We start from the raw sequence: 20,907 nt of genomic DNA on the forward strand, positions 1-20,907 counted from the left end.
TTTGTGTGTGTGTGTGTGTGTGTGTGTGTGTGGGGGGGGGGGGGGGGGGGTGGGGGGCGGCAGATGAATGAAATCTTGGGACATTCCACCACTCCTATTTAAGGCTTAGGACTGGGGTACAGGACAGAGGGCGTGCAGGGAGGGGGAGAATGGACATCTTCCTGGACCGATCCTTCTCCTCCCCTGTGTTGTTGCAAAGCAGTGCTTTGGGGGTGGGGGGCGGTGGGGCTGTAGGTTATCACCCCTCACCAACCTTCACGGACTACAAGGAGTCACATGTACACGATCCCTGCCCCTGTTCCTTTACCACCGACCCCCCCTCCCCCCATCCTTCCCCCATCCCCCTTGCGTGGCTGCCGATAAGGAGGTGTCGGCACTGTGAAGCATGTGTGCTGGCAGCCAGGGTGGTGGAGCGGAGCGCCGGACTCCGTTTGTTTCAGCGCCGCTGGGGAGGTGAGCTGGTGGTGGGTGGTGGGATAGAGGTGGGCGGTGTGGGTTGAAGGTGGTGGTGGTGGTGGTGGGGGGTAGCGAGTGGGAGTAGCAAGTGTGGCTGATGAGGCCTGAGTGAGAGCTATCGAGATTCCAGGCGGCAAGATCGCAGGCGGATGGGCCATGGCAACCTCCACCGTTGCCCGGAGCAACTCGCTGACCCCGAGTCACCCCTGGCGTGACCTCAGGGCCTCTCCTCATCGCCCTCGCTTTCTTTCTGGTTTCTCTGCCCAGCCCCTCACCCTAGCACACACACACACACACCGTTATGGAAAAGATCTGTGTTTGGGCTCTTATCAGCCTGAGGCTGAGAGGATGAGTGGAAACTGTGGCCTGTGAGGCTGTCCTCCCACTTCTCTCCATCTCAGACACTCCTGTCATGTCAAACCACAGACTGCTGGGCCCATCCTAGAGCTTACAACCCACAGGAACTCTGGGCTCACAACATATTGAAGGCCTTGTTCTCCAACCATCGCACCAATCATCTGGGCTCTCAAAAGTCAAACACCTCCCTGTTTTTTTGCTGCTTGGATACCAAAAGATGCCTATTTATTGATTAATTTATTAACTTTTACTGTCATATTTGTATAGCAGTATATGGTATGTGGACATTTCAATACTATGGATCATACCCAGTTGTATTGTAAAGAGCTTAATCAGAAAGACATATTTAATTTAATGTGTTAAATGTGTTTAATTTTGTAAGAATTGTTCTCGTTTTGAAATAAACCCCCTTGTAACACCCTGGTGACAATGTCTTAGTAGGTTTCACACAAGACTTCATATCTCCTGCTTATTTATGTTAAATGTTTAAAATAGTGACTGTGAGAGGAAAGACCGACGGGTCCCTATCGCCTCCAACTGGTGAACTCTGAACTGGTGGATAATTTTAGACACAGAATGTCCATATCTGAAGCTTTGGGAAAAAAGGAGTTGGGGCCTCCATTGAGAAATCTAAGTGAACGCTGAGAAGTGTCAGCTGCCAGGCCATAGTTTACATGTGTCCAACAAATGGCAAGTCATGGGAAGCCAACTGGAAGCCTGGCTAATGAACACAATGAATGGCCTGCTTCTTGTCTGGTGGACTCGACACGAGGACAGCTTCTCCAAACAACCTGTTCAACTTCTCTGTTTTCCTCTGTGTTTGCTAAAATAGGGATAAACTAGGGCTAGAGGTATGTACAGAATGTATACATTTGGCAGTGCAGTGTCATGACCAATTAAATGAATTGTTTTTTCCCCTATGCACATTATTGATGTAAATAAAAATGAATCTCTTCAAAAAAAACAACTATTGTCATTTAAAAAAAAACAAAAAACAGGGTGCTTCTTAGTTACACATGTGAATATCAAAAAGCTACTCTTACTAACTACATGCATAATTACAGTATTTCCGTTTTTGTTGCACTGGGAGACAGAAACTATTTACCTGTCATGCTAATTCATCAACAACACTCATGTCCAGTTGTCTCCATGGTAGCAGGGCAACAAAACAGCACAACAGGGTATAGACTGGCATTGGCTCTCTCTTGATACAATCCTTCATCTCTAACACACTCTCTTGTCACCTGTCAACAGTCCACACAGTGTGAAGCGGAGGAAACAGGCTGAGAGTGTTTTCCCTAAGCCTTTGGCATCAAGAAGAACATCACAGTCCCCAATTGTTAAAGCTTAGTCATACACATAACAAGGACACAGTCAACCAGCAGTTTCTCTGGGCATAACAAGGACGATGACTGTTTTCTTGTGGTCTGACTTCCAGTAAAACTCTGCATTGTTGATGAGCAAAGCACTCGCTGTAGCCGAATTTACAGTTACATAATGATTGGAGTCAGTCCATGTCAGACCCTTTCATTTCATCAAAAAGAACTCGCCAAAAGACTAACTTCTGAAGTCAGACTTTCATGTTGACCCAGTAACAGGAGGCGCTGCCAAACCATCCACCTACCCATCTCCCATTGCCATTTAAAGAGGAACACAGTCTATTGCTCAGGGGTGGGTGTTGCAATAAGGGGCAGAAACATCGGTGGGAATTTTCAAATGCTCTTGCCCATTGGCTACTAATCAGTCCACATACAAATACTTGCATGTCAGAGGTTAGCCACTCGATCCAATTACCACGGACCAGTGGACGGGCTCACAGGCCCGAAGCCGGTGCTCGTTAACGAAGTATTTACAAAAACTGCTAAAATGTCTGTCTGGCCTCTGTCTTCTTGCGCCTTGTCTCCCATGGAGATGTTGAAAGGGGAAGTTATTATTATGAGCTAGAGATAACATGCACGCACACCGATTTTTTTATCCGTCGTCTTCAATGATGTTTTCATCATGAAATGATAGAAACAGACAAAGAAAGCATTGCTGTGGAATACACAATGCAGTCATTATAAACACAAGGAAATGTGTTAATTGTGTTACTGGCAAGGAAAGTGGTGTTCTCTCTCCCTGCACAGTCAGTGCATCGAATTAAACAGAATAAGTCTTTAAGTGATTCAGTAAAATGCTTGCGTCTTCACATTTTCTGCACGTTCAGTTTTAACATCAGTTGCAAATCTTAATAGCAGGCGAGCCTGTGTTGCTGTCGTAATGCAGCTCTGTGTGACGTGAGTCTAATGAAGCCTGTCGTCTGTCCCTGCGGCATCACGCCCTCACCACCCCCATATCTAGCCATCTCTCCACAACACCTCCACCCAGCCCAGGGCTCTCATCTTCCCTCTCCCCCCCCCCCCCACCCCGGTCACGCCTTGCCCAAGCTGGCATGGCTTGCCCTGCCTGAGGCGAGACCACACAATGCTGGCTCCAAAGCCAGGGCCGGGAACTTCGCAGAGTTAAAATATCAATCGCCAGAATAATTGTTATAGCCTAGTTGAAACATCTGAGTGATCTCAAGTCTACTGCAAAGCAATGTTTGGTAAAAACTCTGACAAGAAAACAAATAGATTTACTAGTGAGGCTTTGACAAAAAAACAAACAACTGTTGTGATATTTGCTGAGGACGTAAACAAGGAGTGTGTCAGGGTAGAGCGGGATAGAAAGATGGACAGACCTACAGTAGAGCATTCAGGGAGGGGGAGCAACAGACAGAGAGAGGGAGGGAGTGAAAGAGAGAGAGTGAGAGAAAGAGAGAGTCGAACGTGGTTATTTACATGAGAGGAAGTGGCCTAATTGCCTGTAATAGAGACAGGGATGGTCCGGCGGAGGGCTGAGGATCCGTCCCCCCATTCAGGCAGATTCCCCGCTCCAGCTCTGATCAGGCCGATAACGGCCCTCGGCCTCAGAGGGGACCTGGGACCATCATGCTGGGGGCCCGCATGACCCGGGCTAGGGCTACGTGTGGCTTTGCAGCTGTCCACCTCCTTCTTCCTTACCATAACCCATCTTGTGTGGCCACACCTCCGCGAGGACCGACGCAAACACTCCAAACTGCGGGCACATTTTCAGCACGATCACAATGTCTTATCTGGGTGCTGCATTCACAGTCGAGTAATTCTCGGAGTGCTTTTTACTGGTAGGACAAACAAACAACACTAATGACATGAATGACCTGGAGTGTTGTTCTTACACAGAGGAAAACAACAAGTAATCGTTTCAACGTAACACGTGATAACTTGCCAACATGTGTACATTCTGGAGAACAGAGTGAAACAAGGCTCACCAGTCAACTCCCAGAGTGAAGCAATCATGGTCATAAACATGATCTGTCTCATGAGTTCAACAACGTATTAAATGTGATTAAATCGGTTGCAACCCAGTGGTGTTGAGTCACTATCAGACAAACAGGGACAAATCCTGCAGCTGTGGGGCAGTGGTCCATTAAAACAAACGTACATGCCTTGTCATTGGCTATCTAGCCAGCGCTAGCCAACGAGTCCAGGGCTGCATGTCTTGTTTAGTAGCCTACATCCCTGTTGATCAACTGATCATCATTATTGGGACTATATCCTAAACAAATGATACTGGGTTGTGGTGTCACACTGGGTTTTGAGCGTGGCACAGTGAGGCCACCCTGTGGCCTGAGTGTGAAAGAGCCCACACCACAGTCCAGTCCAGTCCAGTCATGTGTGACTTCAGTCAAAGTAAATCCAACTGTCTACAGTCTAAGCCCCATTATGAAAAGCAGCTTGGTGAGGGAACCAACCTGCAGTGAATCAAAGACCTGTGATTATAGACAGATGTAGGCAACGTATATTGACTGCCAAGAGTGCTTAGAGTTGGGAGCTAGGGCCTCAGATGACTCAATAATAAAAATAATGACCAATCTCATTTCCTGGAAAAGTCCAGCCAGAATGAAGGAGTATGCCAGAAGGCCACTCGGCTTGCAACCAGTATCTGTCTATCTATGCTATTGTAAATGAAAGCTAATTGGCAGCTGATTTAGCCTTTTTCTCACACCTTATAGAACGGGTTCATTTTTTGCATCAAAAAAATATGTTTCTGATTTCTAATCTCAGCACAAAAGTAAATAAATAATAAAAAAAAGAATATAATAACATACAGGAATGTTTTGAGAAGTAACTAAACCCGGGAGCTGTGGCACAACTGGCTATAGTGCTCATACCACATTTGGGTCCATCTGCCCAGGGACCCAAATTAAAGACCCCCCCCCCCACACACACACACACAAAACTAATTTTCTAAAAACAAATTTCAGTATGAAATTATCCTCCTACCATACTTAGACTCCTATCCTCTAGTACTAGTATTGACAGTGGTAATACAGTGGTAATTCCTAGCTATAGTCTCCTCTGAGTCTGCTGTTTAAATGTTTAAATGCTTAAATGTTAAAATGTTATTGTATTGCTGTGAGTCGCTTTGGAGAAATGTATCTGCCTAATGAATAAATGTAAACTGAGCTCCTGAAGCTGGATCTGCAACTGACAGAAAGACACAGCTTTTGCAGATATAAAATAAGCCTGCCTGCCTGCATGTGTTTGCTGCATTTCTATTGTTATACATCATGATGCACATCTGGCTTCACTTAGAGAGGACACAATCCCTGAAGTGTACTAAGCCATAACTGTGAGACAAGATACGATACAGCGTGCCTTCTCAGTGGCACAAGGGAAGACTCTGAAACGTCTTGAGACAAACCTCATGATGGTCTTGTAACACTACAAAAACTCATGATGGTCTCGAGACTTAGATTAGGTTAGTTAATATATCACATAACTCAAAGGGAGATAATAGGAAGGATTAGTAATTTGGAGTCCATTTCCTTTACTACTTCCTATTATCTCTCTTTGAGTTAAAGTGTGATAACTAACCTAATTGATGGTCTCGAGACTTAGATTAGGTTAGTTAATATATCACATAACTCAAAGGGAGATAATAGGAAGGATTAGTAATTTGGAGTCCATTTCCTTTACTACTTCCTATTATCTCTCTTTGAGTTAAAGTGTGATACAGTAACTAACCTAATAACCACCAACCACAAGAGACACTCACTTAGCCATATTCAGCTAAATTCAGCACCAAGGAAGCGGTTCTGCGGATCCCCATGTGAAATAAAATAAAATAATTCTAGGGGCTGAAAGGCCCCTCACTATTTGTACAGTAGCATGTGGCTCTTGTAACTCTATACAAGTGCTTTACAGGCAATCAAGTTGCACATTGTACAGTACATACATGTCCAGGAGTCAATCCAGAGGTTTTCTTATTGGGATAAGTTAGTGATCTTAGCATTTTTACCCATTGTCCAAAACATATGAAATCAATCAGAAAGTCTCCAACAACAGCTGACCTTACCTTAGCATGAATGATTATCATGCATGAAAGTGGAAAAATGTCACTTGTATATACACAAATATACTTTTATGTTTAAGACCTTAGTAGATACCTTTAGCTGTGGGGATGTTAAAGATTATAAGAGTGGTGGTGGTGTAACTGAAAGTGACCCAAGTGGTTTTACATAAAAAGAGTTTGTTTGTGGTACTTCAGCCACAAACCCCATAGGATTATGTTAAAAAAAAAAAAACAACAGCATCCACACTTCTGGGATACAATCACCTTTCTGCTTTTTTAGCTGAAGATTAGAATCTGCCTTTGCAGATGATCTCTGGCCAAACTGGCAGTAGTCCAACAGCTGTATAACCAAATACAACCAACATATAGAATTTTTTTTAATAGTTTCTTTATTACTTCAATGCTACAGTACATTTTAAAGGGGTGAATTAACCAAACTATAACTTTTTCAGATACATTTATGGTACACTTATTTGTTACAAAAAAACAGGTTTCTTCAAAACCATTAAAAAACATTAGACATATAAACCAACCAGATATAAAAAATAAAAAAGATATGTGTTAGCCTATAGTGTGGGCTAGTGTTTCAGATACACACAAAGAGATGTGTAGGCTATTCCGCATTTCACTAAACTGCTTACTTGCACTGAAATCTAATTTACAGCATGTATACACTTCTTACTGTCTCATACTGTCACTCCTGACCATTTTGAGGAAAACTCTGAATCAAAGACGGTGATGTCCATCAACAAAAAACAGCATGGAGTTAAAGCGTAATTTAAAGTCCCAGGCATTTAAAGGGACAGTGGTCACTGAAGACACAGGCCTACACCACAACTGAGTGATGAACGTGAAATGCTTTGAATGGCCTACAAAACACTGCATTTAGGACAACTGCGTATAAAACCACGCTAATGGTGAATTAAGTATATAGCATTCACATTTAAAGCATTCAATAGCTTAATGAAAGCTTCATCAGTCAGTTAAAGTGTTCTCATAAAAGGAAACAGCAGGCCTACAGAATATTCCAAATAGGCTAGTTTCCTTTCACAGTAACAGAAATGCCACTTCTACTGCAAAATGTAGCCTACTGAGTTTTAATTCTAAAGCATATATATAAGCCTATAATTTAGCCTATTATTTAGTATTTTCGATGGAAATTAAGCAAAATCTATCATTTGGGGCAGCCGTGGCCTACTGGTTAGCGTTTCGGACTTGTAACCGGAGGGTTGCCGGTTCCAACCCCGAGCAAGGCACCTAACCCCTCACTGCTCCCTGAGCGCCGCTGTTGTTGCAGGCAGCTCACTGCGCCGGGATTACTGTGTGCTGAGTGTGTTTCAGGCACGTGCAGAGAAGGGGGGCTACAGTGGCTCTAGCACCTGCCTTTTGCCCCTTTGATGTCCAAGTGCCCTTTTGACAAGACCCGTTTTTTACTTTTTAAAATGTGTAATACTTCCGCTGGTTCCAACGTGAATATTCGCTAAAATGTCTCATTAATAGTTTGTGAAATTAGAAATGTACAAAAATAACAATTTTCTGTGTTAATTGAAATGCCTTGCGGCCACCAATCCGTGACGTCATACATTCAGTGAACTCTCAGAAGGTGCACGCAGGCACAGTGCTGCAGGAGACGTTTGGGAGCACGGTAGGTCGCTTGGCAGTCAGCCTATCTGAACATGCAATAGTATTTAGTAGAAAATAAAATGTTTAAAATTGTTTCATGTTTAAGTAGGCTATCAAACCCGTTTTAGCCATGTCATGGTCCATCCATTTCAATAACCTGGCAGCTTCGAAAATCTAAAGCTGAACGAACATATTCTGTTTAGGTTACTATGTTATAGTAGCTTAGGTTAGTAGACCTAGTTCATAAAACAGAGTAGGCAAACCTTTTCTAAATCGTCATAAGCCGACCACAAAGGCTACTGTAGTTGTTTAACTAACCCAACTCCACACGTCGTTCTCTGTTTACAGTAGGCTACATTAAGCGTCATTTCACTCAGTGGCCACACGCACAGCACAGCACGCGAATCTACAAGACACCAACTTGCTAATGGTGGTAGTTCACTGTGATAAACATTAAAATTATAGCCTGACAAGCCAGACTAGGCAATAACATATTTGCTGCCGCTAGGGTGCGTCTAGGCTATTAAAATTAGCTTTGAATTTAATCAATAAGATGTAGCCTTATAGCCTATGATCTCTGTGTAGACAATAGCCTAATGAAAACTGAAAAGACCTGAATCTGTCTGTGCCCTGGCTACAGTAGGCCTACAGTACATGCACTCCTATTGAATTTTCAGAACCAAGGAGAGAAATGAGAAAAATGTGTTACAGCTCTGTCTGCTATTTACACCCATTCTTCTTGATACATAATGAATAAATATGAACATTTATAAAATGTTTATCAGTACATTAGACTACTTTGCAAATTGCTAAACCACATAGCCTGTCCCACCATAATCATTGAAATAGCATAATGCTAGAATTTAAATGATGGAAGATGTTTTATTTTTATATAATTTGCATGTAGCCTATGTATTCTCTATTGGGTTGTAATCAAAATTAAGTTTTAAATAAAGTTAACACGCTTTCTGAAAATTTTGTTCCATGTGCCCTTTTTTTAAATTGAGCCCCTGCCCCTTCAAAGGTCTCTGCACGCCCCTGGTGTGTTTCACTAATTCACGGATTGGGATAAATGCAGAGACCAAATTTCCCTTACGGGATCAAAAGAGTATATATACTATACTTATACATTTCCTATTGACAACAGACCCCAGTATGGAATTGCATTGCTACAATTTTTTAAATATTGAAAATAATCAAATTGTTGGCTTAAAGAATCGATATTGAAACGTGATATAGAATCTTGATGAAACTTAAACCCCTAAATGGTATCCTTATAATTATGACCGCTTCGCAGCGAAGTGGCGGTCATATAGGTTTAGTCAGAGTTTTTTCTTCCGGATTTTGTCCCAGTAATTTTGTATTGATTTCCGGGACACTGAAAGACCGGGGTGCACGAAACTTGTTGGACGGATGACACGGAACCATTGTTTGGTCTCCATGTTGGTCTCAAGAGGCCATGTCAACCCATCCCATAACCACTCATTTGATGTATAGTGCAACCTAGTTAAAAAAGCAAAAGCAAAAATGAGGTGTTGTAATCGCAGGTATCTCTGGCTGACGGGGTCACAACTGCACAAAACTGGAGGTGTAAAATCATTCTGACACCCTCTGAATGCATGCCAAGTTTGGTGGAATTCCGTTCATGGGGGGCCATACAGTAAATTAATTCATGTGTAAGTTTAGTGACTGTACACTACGCATGCAGGCACACACACACACACACACACACACACACACACACACACACACACACATAAACACATACACACACACACACACATGAACGCACACACACACACACAAAAAGCACAAACATACACACACACACACACACACACATAAACCAGTTTATGTTCAGTCCATCAGCCCGACCATCACACCAGCTATCACACATGTGATCAATGCTTTGCTAACATCTGGCACGTTTCCAACAGTATTCAAAAATGGCCCGGGTAACACTGTTACTTAAGAAAACTTCTCTTAAACCTGCTCAAGTTCAGAACTATACCGTCCTGTCTCACTCCTACCTTTCCTATCCAAAGGTATCGAACAAGCAGTTTCCAAACAGGTCTCTGAATTCCTTTCACAGAACAACCTTCTGAATCCAAATCAATCTGGGTTCAAGAGCGGCCACTCAACCGAAACGACTCTGTCTGTAACAGAAGTGTTAAAGGAAGCCAAGGCGACCGCTCGGTCATCAGTACTCATTCTGCTTGACTTATTGGCTGCCTTTGACATGGTTAATCACCACATCCTTCTCTCTATACTCTCAAACTTTGGAATCTCCGACTCTGCTCTGTCCTGGTTTAAATCCTACCTCACAGGATGCTCGTTTAACCTATCATGGCTTGGAAAGCTGTCCGCACCACACTATCTCACCACAGGGGTCCCCCAGGCCTCAGTGCTGGGCCCCCTTCTCTTTGCTATCTACACCACCTATTTGGGACAGATTATCCATTCGCACAGCTTCTCATACCACTGCTATGCAGACGAACTACAGCTATATCTGTCCTTTCCACCTGATGACCCCTTGGTCTCGGCACAGATCTTGGATTGCCTCTCAGACATATCTACATGGATGAAGGCACACCACCTCCAGCTAAACCTCTCAAAAATTTAACTGCTGGTCCTCCCAGCTAAACATACATCATGACATCAACATCAAAATTGACTCCCTGTCTGTTGCACCTACCAGGCCTGCAAGAGTCATTTTTGACAACCAACTAACCTTCTCTGATCATGTTGCCTTGGTCGCCCGGTCGTGCCATTTCGCACTCTACAACATACGGAAAATCAGGACTTACTTGACTCAAGATGCTACCCAACTCCTGGTACAGGCAACAGTCATCTCACGACTTGACTAACGCCCTCCTGACAGCAGGCTTTATACACATTATTTATGTTGTGTGACTGAGGAATTGCTTTGAATTGCCCTGAATTTAATTCCACTTCCTGTCATTCCAATTCCAATTCAAATTCAACTTCCTGTGGGACGGGGCCAATTCAATTAAAATTCCAATTCATGAATTGAACGGAGGCTAAGTCTAAAATTCTGAATTTTGCACAAGCCTGACACACACACACACACATAAACACATACACGCACGCATGCACAAACACACCGACACACACATAAGCACACACACACACACACACACCCCATTACCCCCACACACCCGCACACAAGCGAACAGACACACGTACATGCACAGACACATAAAAAACACACACACATGCAGGCAAGCAGACAGACAGACACACACACCATTCACTCAACACTCACAAGCGAAAACAGACACACACACAGAGCACAACAAGCACACACAGAGAAGCACACATACACAAAAGCAAACGCACACATACACACACTTATTTACATACAAAAGTTGTAAGAGTAGGAGATGGAGAAAAATTGACAAGTGTGAATTATTTTTGCAGAGAGAATGTGTAGAACTGATCGGCGGTCATATTTTGTACCACTTTGCGGTACATCTAGTTACTGTTGTTTTGGGAAGTATTTCTCATGCAATGAAATCATTGTAATAGTTTGCAATTTTACATTAGTAAAGCAGTCCACTGATATGTACAGTATGCTTTCACTGACTAGCCTGACGAGCCAGACCCACATTAAAATGTAGGGTCTGGCCACTCACCATTCGCAGTGCTCAGTCCGAGGGGCGGGATAATCGGTTGTCTTTCAAATTCCCTCTGCACGCTATAGGACAGCGCTGAGTCCCATGCGTTTCCCCACCAGCGGAGCTAGTTGGCTAGTTCAAACTTTTGCCAACTTAAAACAAGCTTAACTCGTGTCACACTGTTGGCCAACAGCAACATCTTCTTTGTTTTCAAGTAGCAGGGAATTCAAGCCAAACCGTTGCAACTCTGCCATCAATCATTATGTTAAGCCCGCCTAAGGACTCTATACACGATTTGATTGGCCTGATAGAAGTTTAATTTTTCAAGGTCAGAAAAAGAGGTCTCGGCTCAGAGTTGCTATACTAGCCCTGGAAGCAAATGTAATTTGCTGCCGCTAGGGTGCATCTAGATTTCTAGGCTATTCACTGACTGCTTTAATGTAAAATGTGCAACAACAATACCATAACAACAATAATGATAATGGTTTTATATATCCAGATACATTTTGTTAATAAACTGTTTGCATCCCTGCATATTGCAGTCCAGTCTGTGTGAGTCACTGTAACAAAAAGTCAGCTTAGCATAACGCTACTTCCTTGAATGGACCAGTGTGCCATTTAGGGGCAGTGTTGGGCAAGTTACTTCAAAAACGTAATGTACTATGCATTACTTATTACTGTCATTTCAAAGTAATTTGTTACATTATAATTTTACTGTCTCTGAATTGTAAGGCATTACACTACTATTGCATTACTTTTAAGTTACTTTCACCAAAATATCTAGAAATAAGGATTTGCCATTCTAAATGCAGTTTATCACGCTCAATGCAGCTTGCTCTTCCAATGGAGGGAGATGTGGTATAGCATAATGACTGAGCTAGGCTTAAGGCAACAGTAGAATGCAATAGGCACAGTGCTCATAATGCAATACAAGGAACAATCATAGTCAGAATTTTGTTAAAAACTGACAAAAGGTCAAAGTCTGGTAAATTGTGATAGAAATACTGTAACTTTAAGGCCTAGGCCGACTCATTAAAATCAATAGAGAGCCTACTATATTGTAAATCAAAGCTTAAAGGAACCGTATGTAAGATTGTGGCCAAAACGGGTACTACAATCACTTTCAAATTACTGTAGAGCGGTGTATCCCCTTCCCCTCCCCTCTGACTGGCAGAGTTGGCAACCGGATGACGAAACACTACTGACTTTGTGATTAGTAGATAGGTGGAGGGTGGCGCATTAGGCCAAAACACAACATGACAACATCAACATCAGTTGAGGGCTGCAACTTCACTTTTTAAATGACAATATCCTGGCCAGACTACTGTTGTCAGTGATATAAGTATTTGAAATGAACATGATTTCTTAATGTCTAGTGACATATCAGGGCAATTTTATGATTAATTGAAATACAATTTTTACATACGGTTCCTTTAATAAAGACATGTCAAGATGGTGGCCTGCTGGCCATTTCGGTGCCCTAAGTGAGTGGCTTTGAGTGAGTGACATTTAAATGATAACTCAAACACCTAACGTAAAATAAAAGGCCTATTATTTACAGACCATTACTGTGTATTTTTATTATTTTTTTATTATTTTTTTTCATTTCTGAAGAAATGCTGTTTTACTTATAAATGGTGCACTGTCACTTTAAGGGCATTGATCTTTACGTTGTCATAATGCCCTTTTGCCAGCTCTTGTTTACAAGCCTTATTTGTTTGAGTTACATTGATAGCACAATATTAACAATAATATGCACAATGTTAAGTTGTTTTAAGCAACCTTCATTGCTTTGGAAATGGAAGTATACAATGACATGTTGCTTCACATTTCGTTTTGCGAATACAAGTGAATTATGAGCCTGGTATCCACCTAGCTATCTGAATGGAATGCGTTTCAGTCGACTCAGCATATCATGTGCTTCATGTAGCCTAAATGCTTGGAAAACGAATGATTGAAGACCCACCAATTCTAGTACTAGGTGGTGATTGAGAGAACCCAAAAGGTATCCAACTTGCATGTAACATCGTGTTAGTGCATTTTGACATTGTAAACGTTATTGATGAAGAGTGAAACGCAGTTTGCAGTAAAGCTACTATTCATTGGTTACGTTTGGGTGCCCCCTCTGTCCTTTGGTGCCCAACGCAAAGTGCGTGATGCGCGTGGTGTGAGCGGTGGCACTGCCAGGCTACACAATCTTTTTCTGCATTTCTATCCCTTTATTCTCTTCAATTTAAGTTCACAGCACAAAGCTCACATGCACAACAGCATAGTTTGTGTTTTATCAAGAATCAAAAAGATTAGCGTGGCACTACTTTAGATGTTTCATTAATTTACTTGTGCTATTTCGCGAGCTGAGAGATCTTTCGGTTTCGCACACAAAGTGCACTAAATAGCCTTGTCTCTGACAAGCTGAAAATAATGAGCGTAGGCTTATGTCCATCCCGCAAATAGAGTCCGCCTGCGAGTCTGCTGCAGCCACAGTCATATTCAACCAGTAGGCTATCAGGAGATAACGTTCTACTATTTTGCGCGGATTTTTTCTCCTCTGTTGTTCTCGCGTGGTGTTTGCGAATATGTATCAAAACAAAACAAGCGCTTAATTTTGGGTTAAACTGCATTGTAACGCGCGTTACTGAAGTTTGTACCGAGTAAATATTACCCAATTTTTTTTTGTAATGCCTTACATTACCGCGTTACCGCAAACAGCAATATATTACAGTAATTACATTACTTTTGTAACGCATTACTCCCAACACTGTTTAGGGGTGAAATATTCATTGATTTTTAATTGAAATCGTAACTTGATCTAACGCAACCAAATCGCAAAGGCCGCAGTTAATCGTTCGGCTTATGACTGATTATTTGGGAGTATTTTGCTACTTCTTCAGTCAAGATGATGAACATGTAACAACATTTTAAAAACCACCATAGGCAGCAGTATGATGAATACAGGAAGTTGTAGACTACTGTCATGTTTAAATGTATTACATGGTGAATAGGCTAACCTGAAGCTTGACTTTTAAAAATTATATCAGAAATGAAATCACAATCATAATGTCTGTCAGAGAATGTACCATGAATCGTAATTAGAAATTAACCCCCAAAACAGTGTTGCCAGAGTTACCTTGAAAAAGTAATCTGATTACTGATTACTCCTTTACCTAACTTAGTTACTTTACTGATTACTTGATTTTAAAAGTAGCAGCTGCCGACAACACTCCCCACCGCCTTAACATAAAAATGAGAACCGGTTTTGCCAATAGCCTATATCACTTTATTGGAAGTGCATTTTAACAGTAACTGAAATACAGATGAATATGTTTGTTATGAATATGATATTGAAATAATGATATGATATTGAAATAATGATATGAATATGATATTGAAATAATGTCTAGTCAGAACACCAAATAAAGAAGGCAGATAGAAATTGTGTTAATAAAATATGTAGACTTTGGTAGTTTGGGCTTTTCATGTAGCCTTGGCAACGCAACTAGCCATCTAATATAGGCCTGAATAATATGCAAATTAAATGACACTTGTTAAACTCAACTCAACAAGTCTTTTGCAATCATGTAACCCGCCATAGGCAATGCTAAAGTCATCTGATTGGTTGATTTAGCGAAACAGGTCAATCAGGATGCTCTCTGTCTTGGATGCGCTTCAGACACACACGCACCCTCCCTCTCTGTCGTGTGTGAGCTACATTCTCACTTCAGATGCACAGGCGATTGATGCTTGGGTCAGATTACAAAGTGGTCAGAAGTAACACGTCACTGCATCACTGGTGGTAAACACAGAAAGTTGTTCTTGTTGTTTGAGTGAACTTGGGACTCAGAAAAAGGCACTCAGGTTCAGAGAACAATGCTCTTTCTTGGAGTCAGTGGTTACTTTATGGGCACCTGTTTTCCCCCCAGGATATGTCGTTGAGTACCAAAACTTTTATCTCTATCACACAAGCTCAGGTTCTCGCCACATCTCATGGGTCCTTTCTTGGGAACAAGTGGGCCATGAAACTGGGATGCAACTCTCCATCATGTTTGAGGACATTAGCCTCATGTTCCTGTCTAGTAGTGTCTTCCATCAATACTGTCCCAAAAATCCAGTCCCAGTGTCTGAAGTATGGGGCGTAGTTACCTTTGTACCGTTGGTGATGGGCCTGGTGATACCGTGCACCACTAAAACATGGGAGCAGGTGGTGGAGTGCCCATGGCAGGTCATAACCACAATGGTCGTCAATGGCAAGATAAGTGTTGAGCAGGTGAAAGAGGGCCTCACTCAGTGGATGGCAGTGCACCAGTGCCGCACTGACCAGTGCCATGATCTGGAGGGAGACTAACTCGGCTATGCTAGCATCCTGAGCAGCCAGGGCGAACATGCTGTGGTTCAGGTGATGTGTGCGGTGGACCTTCTGGAACAGCCAAGGAACCCTGCCATGTATAAACAAAGAGTGGAGTGAAACCTTGCGCATCTGTTTCATTAAAGATTGTATCAGCGATTTCAGGCCCAAAAAAGGCCCAAACATAAATGATCACATTCATCTAATCTTTCGATCCGCTAGCTGCCTGCCCCATAAGCAGCCGTCAAAAAACTGAGTGTCTGTAGGCAGCCTAGGCTCTGAGATCTGTACAGGGTTGGCAACCACTCAAAGGCAAAAAAAAGTGTTTTAACTAGGGTTGTCAAAATAACTGATTAATTTCGATTAATTAATTTGAGAAAAAATAACTGATTAAAAAAATTAGTGCAGATTAATCGATTCCATATGACCTTTGACCCCGAGCCGTTCTAGTCAGTAAAAATTAGACTGTAAAATGAAGGAGAGAGAAGAAAACGTGCTGCCTGGATCATTGATTGGAACATTTACTTTTAAAAAATGGCCTGATGGTGTAGATAAAAATAAAGTGTTGAAAATAAAGTCCTCTGCAATGTCTGCAGCAAGGAATTTGCATATCACCGGAGTTCATCAACTCTATAGTCGCACATCAATGCAAAGAAATAAGTGTTGACATTGAGGGGAGTGTTAATTTATTTTCATTGTGTCCCCTAGGTTATATCTGTGGCCTGAAATGCCTTGTATGTGAAAAAAAAAAAACTTCTTCCCGAAGCACTTTTGAATTTATTTCCTCAGCATATTAGGTCATATCATAGATTATTATGGCCATTATTTGAACAGTGAAAATAATAATAAAAGAGTTTTTGAACTTTAATGTCACTAATGCTGATTATTCAATGATTAATTTGAATTTAAATATTTAAAATACTTTCACAGCAAAAATTATATATGCGATTAATTTAGATTAATTAATCACAGAGTATGTAATTAATTCGATTATTTTTTTTAATCGATTGACAGCCCTAGTTTTAACCAATAACCGACAAGATGCTCGTTTAGGAGAGTTTCAATTGCACGGGGGGGGGGGGTTGTAGCGAGCTAGCTCTCTGTTTTTTTGAACATCAACAGAAGTGACGTATCCCCGCTATCGCTGATACAACCTTTAACCATAGCAACATTCATAAACATGCACAATTGATATCTTTGATAGTAGTGTATAATTGATATAAACATGCACTATTGATAATAGTATGTATTAAGTCTGTTAAGCCTTAATCAATTCAATTCAATTCAGTTTTATTTATACGCCTTTCGTACCAACAGCAATACAAGGTGTTTAACAACAGCACTTACAAATAAGATAAAACAAAAAGAATAATAAAAGCAATAAAACATGTGTAAAAATACAAATAAAAATCAAGGTGCAAAAGTCATAACATATGAAGTATGCATATGCATACAGAACAGACACATCAAGACCTAAAATTCGAAACGGTCAGGGATTTAAAAGAAGGCAAGGCTAAAAAGGTATGTCTTAAGATGTTTTTTAAAAAGTTCAACTGATTGGACCATCCTTAGCGCAAGTGGCAGGCTGTTCCACAGGGAAGGACCATAGTGAGTGAAGGCTGTCTGAGGATCTGAGTGGCCGTGATGGAAGGTACGGTGAGAGCAAGTCAGATAGATAAACAGGCGCAAGTCCATTTAGGACTTTAAAAACCAAAAGTAAAACCTTAAAATCAATTCTAAAACTGACAGGGAGCCAGTGAAGGGATTTTAAGATAGGGGTAATGCATACTCTCTTTTTGGTCTTGGGCAGAACACGTGCTGTTGCATTCTGAATTATCTGCAGCTTGTTAAGATTTTTTTTTTTGATAGGCCAGTGAAAAGGGTGTTCCAATAATCAAGCCTGCTAGTAATAAAAGCAATAAAAGGCTGCGCTGGATATATTTCTGAGATGGTAGAAAGCACAACTGGTGACATGATGTGACTCAAAGTTCAGATCTGGGTCAAGGAACACACCAAGATTTTTGGCAAGGGGTTTGATGTTCTGTGTCAGGGTGTTTAAATTGTTACTGATAAGTTCCCGCTGAGTCTTAGGGCCAATGACTAATACTTCTGACTTGTCTTTGTTCAGTTGCATAAAATTATCATCCATGTATTCATTTGTTCAATACACTGAATGAGACTGGCAATAGGGCTGCTGTCGTTGGGGGAGACAGATATGTAAAGTTGGGTGTCGTCAGCATAGCTATGGAAGTCAATCCCATGTCTCCTGATAATGTTATATATGGAGTATAACTGAACAAATGAAACTTGTACATCTTGTATGCTTCATATTTTTCGTTTCGTTACACCATGCCGTTTGTCTGCTCGTCCCCTCTTCCTTAGACTCATTTTCCTCATCCTCTCCACTATTGTGTCTGTCCGTCTGGTTTTTGAGCTTGTTTCTGTCCCTTTTTTTTTTGTTAGGCTATTAAAAACAGGTCCATTTTGTGTTTCACCCTAGCGGAACTACTGTAACGCCGCCTGCCTGCAAACGTGCGGTGCGGTCAAGTTTTGTAAACAATGCCACATGGCATGCAGGCTGTGATTGCATTCAAAGGCGTTGCAAGTGAGATAGGCCTAAGCAGAACGAAACTAAAGATCACCTTGTTGAAGTCATACAGTAGACTAGGCTAAATCAGAGCCTACTTTTGTTTTTATCAAGCTTGGGCCAGAGATGATGGCCTTTGGCGAACAGTTTAGGCCTACTCAAAATGAGTAAAACCAAATTTGGCGAAATCTCGCCAAAACTACCATGCGAGCGACCAATTATAGCTTGACGAGGCATGTGGCTCGCGAGCCGCGCAATGAGTAACACTGTAATATAGACAGGCTTGTGCAAAATTCCAGAATTGAATTGAAACTGGCTCTTAAATTCCAATTCAATTCAATGGATTTTCAATTGAGGTAGCAAACAGGAAGCAGAATTGCGATTCGAATTGTGCACAACCCTGGTTATAGATGGTCCCTAGGTCGACTGGAAGAGAGGAGACGAGCTGGAAGCAAGGAGACGGGCTATAGCCTACTGCCTGCCAACAGTTCCATTCCGTGAGTATCCTACACTGTAAAAACCAAACTGGTCTCTGTTGGCAGCCCAGACTCGAAAAACTGGCAACAAACTGGGGGCTGTCGCCTAAACAAAACAGAAACCCTGCCTGGAATTTCTCTGGGAATACTGAAAGTAGGGATCTGGTGTGTTTCGTTTGGCCCTTGGTTATAATATAATGTACGTTTTAAATATATAACAATATATAACAACACAAACAAACGCGATTCCTGAATAGCCTACACATGTTTCATATCAATGTAGTGTTCAAGTGCAGTCATTTTCCATGTCCAAACTGCTGCTGCATATGAACAGCAAGAACACTTTTTGGGACAGGCTATAATGTAATTCCCTGTTGACAAACACACTTCAATGCATTAGCCTGTATAATTACTTACGAAGGAACCAACAGCTTAGCTCAAGGAATGGCTTGAAAGAGTCTTACCTGTGCATTAACAAATGCCATATGTAGAAAAATGTGTCAAACATAAGTAGGCACAGTAGTATTTCTGCAAGAGCGAGGAGGCAAGACGGCGCCTTCTCAGGTAAATCAGTTTCTCGGAGGCTTAGAAACAGTGCAATAGATGGCAGAACACCAGTCAGGTACTTGAAGACTATTCTTCCAAGGCAATCCAGCCATATCCATTGGTCAATTGGCTCGTAAATCTTACTCTTGATCCTGTAGTAATGAATCCATTGGAAACGGTCTCCGAGTAAATCAAACACCAAGTAAGGAACGCAAAAAAGAACATGGACAGAAAACGCGATGCATGCGGCCAACACAGGTGACTGGAATAATACCTGTCTCTCGCGCATGTGATCCCAAATCGGCTGCAGCAAAGGTTCTGAGTACCTGTCAGCTAACCAGCATGTATCATTCATCATAATTTAATATGCATAGAGCTGAATCTCAAATGGACTTTCACGGACCACGACTTCCACGCTAGTCATCAACAGAGTTCAACTGAAAACGAAATGAAAGTGGGAAAGGGGGGGATCTCCCCAAAACTCACGGATCCAGAAAGTAGGCTATCCCTTTCCTTCATCCGTATCTCCAACAGTGGCCTAAGCTATTTATTTCCTTTAGACAGATATGTTTGCACTTCTTAAATGAGGATATGGTTATGCATATGAGCCTAGCCAACGTTAGGTTATTCTCAGTGCTATATGCCCGTCCCAAAAATAAATTTTGGGGAATTCTGGATAGTGATGACTCGAGCGTTAGTCCTTGAACCAGAGGGGGTGGTTGGTAGCCTACCATCTGAGGGAATAAGTCTCATACAGTTTTTTTTTTTGCAAGGTATTCTACCCTTAGAAAATCACTGCTTTGGTAGTAGCTTATTGTGTGCTATCAACCTGTATGTCTATTACGCTGATGCAAAAATAATAATAATAGATATCCCCACAACACTTCCACAGCTGAGTATTGACATTATGTCAATATTTTTTTTGTATTGCAGGTTTTCTGAAATATTATATATGAATATGCAAATTAACCATTATCTTATGAAATATACAATAATTTGCATACATTTTTAAGTACAGAAATCTTAACATTGGATAAAGTCTGGTTTACATACAATTTCAGAAAGGTTGCAAAACAAAACATATGACATAATGTCAATAATCATCTGTGGAAGTTTTGTGGGGATATCTACAGTATTGGTTAAAATGTTTAGCTTATACACCTGTAAGATATCCCTCCTTAGACATAGCCTACAATGGACATAAATAGACTGATAAAACACAAAAAGCTATCCCAAATGCAATGCTATCACATATTGTCTAATTCTAGGGTGGTATACCTTCTCAAAAATCACTATTGAACGGTAGCTAATTGACCGCTAACACTTTATAATAACTACACACAATTCATCATTTATTAAGACTTTGTTACTTATTAGTTAATGGTTTGTTCATCATTAGTAATTTACTTTTCATACATAATTTATCATCAGTAAAGCATTTGTTCACACAGTTATAAATGGTTTGTT

General features: G+C 41.4%; 1 protein-coding gene across 1 annotated transcript; it reads right to left on the reverse strand.

Moving 5' to 3' along the window:
• Positions 1-14,488: 14,488 nt before the first annotated feature.
• Positions 14,489-19,914, reverse strand: ch25hl3 (cholesterol 25-hydroxylase like 3). The gene is made up of 2 exons (XM_076269921.1): positions 19,359-19,914; positions 14,489-15,922 (listed from the first exon to the last, which is right to left on the reverse strand). Exons 1-2 carry the CDS (start codon positions 19,796-19,798, stop codon positions 15,472-15,474), a joined length of 891 nt encoding a protein of 296 aa, XP_076126036.1. The 5' UTR covers positions 19,799-19,914; the 3' UTR covers positions 14,489-15,471.
• Between the last annotated feature and the right edge of the window lie 993 nt (positions 19,915-20,907).

The sequence above is a fragment of the Alosa pseudoharengus genome, unplaced genomic scaffold (genome assembly GCF_046254945.1).
Source record: "Alosa pseudoharengus isolate Yale_2024_CS ecotype anadromous, Long Island Sound unplaced genomic scaffold, YU_APseudo_1.1 YU_APseudo_1.1_scf_6, whole genome shotgun sequence".
NCBI lineage: Eukaryota > Metazoa > Chordata > Actinopteri > Clupeiformes > Clupeidae > Alosa > Alosa pseudoharengus.